The 6,281-nt window shown below is 43.3% G+C and overlaps 1 protein-coding gene across 1 annotated transcript; it reads right to left on the minus strand.

Annotated features, from left to right (window-relative positions):
* Positions 1–5,043: 5,043 nt before the first annotated feature.
* Positions 5,044–5,643, minus strand: MELLADRAFT_69475 (uncharacterized protein; the record flags this gene model as incomplete). The annotated part of the gene is made up of 1 exon (XM_007418427.1): positions 5,044–5,643. The coding sequence occupies one exon, from the start codon at positions 5,641–5,643 to the stop codon at positions 5,044–5,046; it is 600 nt and encodes a 199-aa protein (XP_007418489.1).
* Between the last annotated feature and the right edge of the window lie 638 nt (positions 5,644–6,281).

Genomic DNA, 6,281 nt, shown 5'->3' on the forward strand with positions numbered 1-6,281 from the left:
ACTCATTTTACAATGGCAGGCTGAAGGCGTACCTGGTGTTGACGAGGTTAACCCTCCAATGGCGCGACCTGACTTCAAATGGGTCCATGCGTCACACTACAAAGAGGAGAAGGCGGAACTTCTAGGTCTACGTGATCGTCGCAACAAACCCAATCCAAACCAGGCCCCTTCGAATTCCGCTGGGACAGTTATTCACCATAACTACTACGGTCAAGGTTTTCCCAGCCCTGCATTACCTGGACTCAGCCCTTTCACCACTCCCATCACGATGAACCCACCGGCTTTACCCCCATCGAACGGGTCACCTCTTGTCCAAAATTCTCGTTTATCTCCTCCTCCAAATATCGAGTACCCACCTTTTGATCAATTCTTGTCTTTTGCTGGGATTCATGAAAGCATGAAGAAGACCCGCGATGTATTGCAAAATGAAGGCATTGAAGACTTTGGTCGACTACTGGACCGGCAAACGTACTCAATTCAAGCTTTGCATGGTATGGGTATACCCTTTGCCCAAGCGGATGACATTTGGAAAGCGGTTCCAAAATTTCTTGAAAGTTTGAAAACTAAATTATAACCTTATCATGTGGACCAATCAAATTTATGCTCAAAAGTCTTTGCTTTTCTCTCGTTTTCTCAAAGGTTCTTTAAAGATCGAGTCCTGTCTACTTGACTAAAGAACAGTGTTTTCATTTTGGTTTGGTTTTTATGTCTCGTCTTATTTCTCTAAATGTTTTCAAAGATCGTGTCTCGTCTACATGACTAAAGAGCGAACTTTTACAAAGTTCTTTTTGTTTTTTTTTTACTTTCTCATTTCGCTAAGGTTCTTTAAAGATCGTGTCTTGCCTACATGACTAAAGATCCAGCTTTTCACAAAGCTTACTTACAGGCCTTATGAAAATCAATCATTTATTCTCCACTTCTCTCTCCGAGCAAGATTCAGTCTATTTGTAATAGTCTAAGATCTTCGCAATGATATATATGCCTTCATCTGTATAGGTTATTTTGCTGAGCATATTGGGAGCAGTCAATACAAATATTGGTATGTTTGCACGAGTCTTGATGTTACCAAACCTTTGTGAAAAAGGAGGTTATTTCAATTTAAAGGTTATTTCAATTTAAGAGCCCCTTTTTTTTGAAATATAAAAAAGGATCTTATCCTACTCGTCCTACTGAAAGGTGTAGTAAGAAAATGTTATGATGATGAATGGAAATGTGAGAACTGTGAATCAACTTATCCTGCATCCGATCATTTGTAAATATTTGAGAGTTTCCATTGGTACGATGATGATGATTTTCACGAAAGGATCAGATAGACTTAACCTGACTAAAACGGCCAATGAATTGATTCATTCTCTTCAAGATGATGACGAGAATTTTATAGGCTCAATTTAAGAGGGCACTGATTCACGTGTTTATATTTCTTGAGTAAACAAAACACAATACAAATTTCCTTCAGCAAGACAAAGAGATCTTTTAATGAGAAAACAAAAACACGTTTTTTTCTTGATGAACAAAAAAAAAGACAAAATTTCTTGATGAACAAACAATTCAAGAATCTATTAAAATTCCTTGAAATCTGTTCCAAAATAAATTTCAATCAAAGCTGTGAATCATGACTACATCCAATAGCCAGTGACGGCGTATAATTTATGCATGAGGCCCGCCGTGAACGATTTCCAAGTGATGTTCTCGATCGCTTCGATCTTCATATCGCGCGCAGCAAGGCTAAGAGCTTGGGTTCGGCGCAAAACGGACTTGAGAACACTGAACGCTTTCTCAATAGGGTTCAAATCAGGGGAGTACGGAGGCAAGTAAATTATCCGAATTCCCTTCTCCTCTGCAAGTTCCGCGATCCGGCCGCCATGATGAATCCGCGCATTGTCCATGATTAACACCGAATTTGCCTGTGGGTATGGATTCATGACCGGAAGCTGTCACAAATTGGGGTCAGAATGAGAAAGAATAAAATCAAAGGGATATGTGTGAAATTAAGATAGGACACGTACTAGTTGATGTTTGAGGAAGCTTTCAAATTCCTTGCGATGGAAGCTGCCTTCTCGGCAAGCCATTGCCAATACGCCTCCCTTGAATATAGCAGGTAAGAGTGAATAACGCTTGCCACTGCGAGACCAAGGCATCCTTTTCGTGCGGTAGCCCATCCTAGCCCAACCATTCACTCTTCGCAGGCTTCGCTCCTGAATAGCACATTCATCTATCATGACAACAATAACATCAGATCCTAGAATCATAGAACATAAAGAGACAAATCGTACCTAAGAAGACCAGAATCTCAGGTCGCAAACCACCTACAGCATGTAAATATCGAGCTCGCTGATCAGCAGACTGGTTCGGGTGGACCGTACGAGTTTTCTTCAAAGTTAATGATAGACGTGATTTCAAATCTTCGGCAATGGTCTGAAGCGAGACCCATTTGCCAAACTGTCGATATATGGCGAAGCGGATTTCGTCCAGATACATCGACGGATTTTCATCGACAAGCTCAAGCATCAGATCACGCTCTTCATCATCCAAGCTAGTATTGCGGCCAAGTGTCTCGTAATCGGCTGGATTTCGTACGACTGAAAAAGTGTTGCGGTATAAAGATTCCCATCGCGAGAGGGATCGCAAACTAACTGGGGATCGCAGCATATGTTTGACTTCACGCTTGGTCATCCCTTCTCGAAGGTACTGGACGGCCAGTACCTTGATACTGGCATCATACTTTCCCGGTCGGACCCGTGGTGTTCGCATATCTGAAACTAAGGATTGCAGAAAGGAATCAGTGAAAAAGCCGGAGGAATAGCCACCTGAAAGAAAAAAGTGAAAAACTGACATAAAGCAAGAATGGGATGAAGTGTAAAGTGGGCTGAGGAGTGAGAGTCGATCAATTGTGACAGCCTCCAGAGTGGCAGGGGTAGGAATCAGGAAGTGGGCGGGTGGTGTGATCGTGGAAAGTGGAAGCGGTTCCCATACGACGAAATGGAGCTGGATGGAGCTGTAGTACTGTAGCACCGGGTAATGAAACAGGTGGAGGGTTGGGAGGGTTAGGGGTTAGATATCCCTAAAGTGCTATATTGGCTGTTTAGCTCCCGTGGCCGGAGGTGAGCTATACAGCCAATACAGCGCTGTATCTAGTGTAGAAACCTTCAGTGCAAAAAAAAAAAAAAACGAACAGGACACGAATTTCCTGAACAGCTGTAAATGACTGAGTGATCTTTATAAATAAATGACTGACGATGTACTTGGAATCGCGATGAGATTTGAATTTCCTGTCGTTCTCGAAAAGCTTGTCCGGGTTTTCCCGCAAAACTCGAGCAATTTGGCGGGAAAACTTGGACAAGCTTTTCGAGAACGACAGTCGGATGTTGTCCGAGATTTTGAACTTGATGTCCTGAGGAAAATTAACTTGGAGAGTGTACGAAGCTCTTGGCTTAACACAAGCCCTCTCCGCGCGGCCACGTCCGCGCGCCTCGCAGAGGGGCTTGCGACTAATCGTTGAATTCTAGCACGGAGACTCCAGCCCTTAAGTCCTCTTAAGTCGTTTTTTGATGTTTCCCGCTTTCCTCACCGATAAATACCACTTTGACTTGCAGGCAATCATGTTCAGGAATGGCTTCTACATGTCTTTGACCATTGATCAACCAGGAAAGAATGCTCTGTCATTCTGTTTGCAAGACACGTATCCAGGCTTTATGTCTTGCTTGTAAAGGGGTTACGGGCTGTACTTGAACCGTAAAATCAAAAACGAGACAGTACAGGCAGAGATTGTAAAGCTTTTCAGCCTACCTGGTTGGTTACACCATTCAGAGTGCCAACCAAAGGTGGCCACCAGTATGTGTAGAACCCCATGCTGAACAACATTCCCTGCAAGGTAAAGTGGTGTTTATCAGCAAGGGAAGCAGGAAAAAGCAAAAAACCACTTAAGAGGACTTAAGGGCTGGAGTCTCCGTGCCAGAATTCGACGATTAGTCGCAAGCCCCTCTGCGAGGCGCGCGGACGTGGCCGCGCAGAGAGGGCTTGTGTTAAGCTAAACGAAGCTCCGAGATATCCAGTAGCCTTGCGAGCCTCGAGGCTACCTACTTTCTCATACGCCAAGGTCACAGCCGGATGAGCGCACCCACAGGCTTGAACTTTACTATCAAGACTTCATCTGTGCACATGACATCAAGGCTGCATTTCGAACATTTATAATTGCACGGTTTTTGGAACTCACTTCCGCTTGGAGCCTATAGCTTCGTTTTTATTTTGAGACTTTGTATGATTTGATGACGATCTACCGTTATTCCGGTACTCTTCTCGTCTGTCACTTCTGTGATCGTCTCTCCATTCGTCTCGATCATAACGTCTTGGGGAACGTGCTCGTCTTACAGGGGATCTCGAGCGGTTGTCTCTTCGTGGGGACCACCTATCCCCTCCACTTCTAAATTGACTTGGATCTCTATTTTCTTCTTTGTCGTAGTCATAATGATAACTTGTCTGTCTGCCGGTTCCTCTGCCTCTTCGCCGGCCTCTTCTTCCCCGGAATCCTCCTCTATTGCCTCCTTTTGAATAAGAGTGAGAACTTTTGTCTTTTGTTGATCTTGACGTCTCTTCCTTCTCTTCTGTTTTCTCAAACTCTCTTCTTTCTTTTTCTGCCGTTTTGAATAGCTTTGGGACTTGATCTTGCCTTCTTCCCCCTTTAGCGTACGGGTTATCATAACAATCCCACTCTTTGAACTTATCTACTGTACGTCGGGCTTGTTCTTCTAACTTTTTCTGCCTTACTGGCGGGTCTCTGACTTTCCCGCCTTCTACTCTAATTGTCCAGATTTGACGTCTAAGCATTATGTCATACCGTAGAGCTATCATCCAATTGACGTCGTTCTCTGCTTTAATCATTTTGACGTTACGTTTGTGACCTTCAAACTTCTCTGCAAGTCTCTTAAAATCAAACCATCTTTTTAAATAATCCAGCATGAGGTTGAAACAAGTAACCCAATCTCCATAAGACAGGCGTAATTCATTTGGATAAGCAAGGCCTTCGTAAGTATCATCCTCTGAGTCCTATTCGTTGTCTCTTTTCTTTTTCTTTGATGACTTCCTTCCTTCAACTTGTCCGTTGGCCTCTAACCATGCTTGGTTAAACATAGATACCGGTACGTATCCCTTGAACTTCCTGATTCGATTGTCCCAGAACACGGTCAACTGCGTCATATGGTGGCTAGGCACTTTCCCATCTGCGAATTCAATCCCATTTTCGACGAAGTTGCCCTTCCGAGTTTCTTGTCTATGATCTTCATCGTCTTTGTTCTCAGACATTGGTCTACCGGCTGGGATGTTTCTTGCGGTGCTGGTAGGTTTTGACTTTCCTGACCGTGGATTTTTTGCCATAGAAGGTGTTGGTATAGGAATAGTATTCTCTGTAGGAGGGATGGGATCTTTGTTTGTCTGGCTCGTCTTTACTACCGGTGCTTGCTCGGTTTCGATTGACAAGATTCTGAGTTTTTCTGGGTTATACCGTAACAGGTACGCCGTCATGAGTTCCGCATGCTTTTCGAACTCTTCTTTATTGAGTGCTTCTCTTATCTCCAATAGGGCGGTAGCTTGGCTTCTCGATGGACCTGGCGTTGGTTGTTTGGTTTCTTTTTGTTTCCCTGAAAGCATTACAGGAACGTCTGGTAAGTATCCCTTCTCTTTGTATTTGATCAAGGGGTTTGGAATTTGGAGTGTAATCGTGTGTGTCAATACGTGGGAATTGTCGCGCCCTAGTCCGTTATGAGGACTCTTTGCGTTCTATTTTGGGCCTTCCCACCGGTATGAGGTGAGGATTTTAAATTCATGTCATATTTGACTAGCCTTTATGGGGCCTCTGACTCCTTGTTTACTTTGTCAGGTAAATAGCGTTTCGTTGGGAAGGAAAAGGAGAAGATATATGATGGGGTTTTCCTGTCTACTGGCTTGTATGAGGTAGAAATAGAAACTACGGCAGCTCATAATTTCACTTTTTGGAGTGGGATACGTCTAATGGGAGGAATATGAATAGAGAATTTTAATGGATTTATCTCACCTTTCCTGACTGAAGGGCTTGTAACAGGGCCCGACTTAGGGTACTGTTAAGACTTAAGATTAAGGGGCTTACGAGTTAAATCTTAGGACAATTAGGGTCAAGGATTAAGTGAGTTTAGAAGAAACAAGGAGTCCGAAAGGACAGATAATAATTGAATTACGGTATAAGCTGAAAGATAGTTTATAAGATTTTAAGAGCTAATGATTAGAAAGTAGTATTAAAGAGATCTGAAGTC

Source organism: Melampsora larici-populina (assembly GCF_000204055.1).
Source record: "Melampsora larici-populina 98AG31 unplaced genomic scaffold MELLAscaffold_92, whole genome shotgun sequence".
In the NCBI taxonomy this organism is placed as follows: domain Eukaryota; kingdom Fungi; phylum Basidiomycota; class Pucciniomycetes; order Pucciniales; family Melampsoraceae; genus Melampsora; species Melampsora laricis-populina.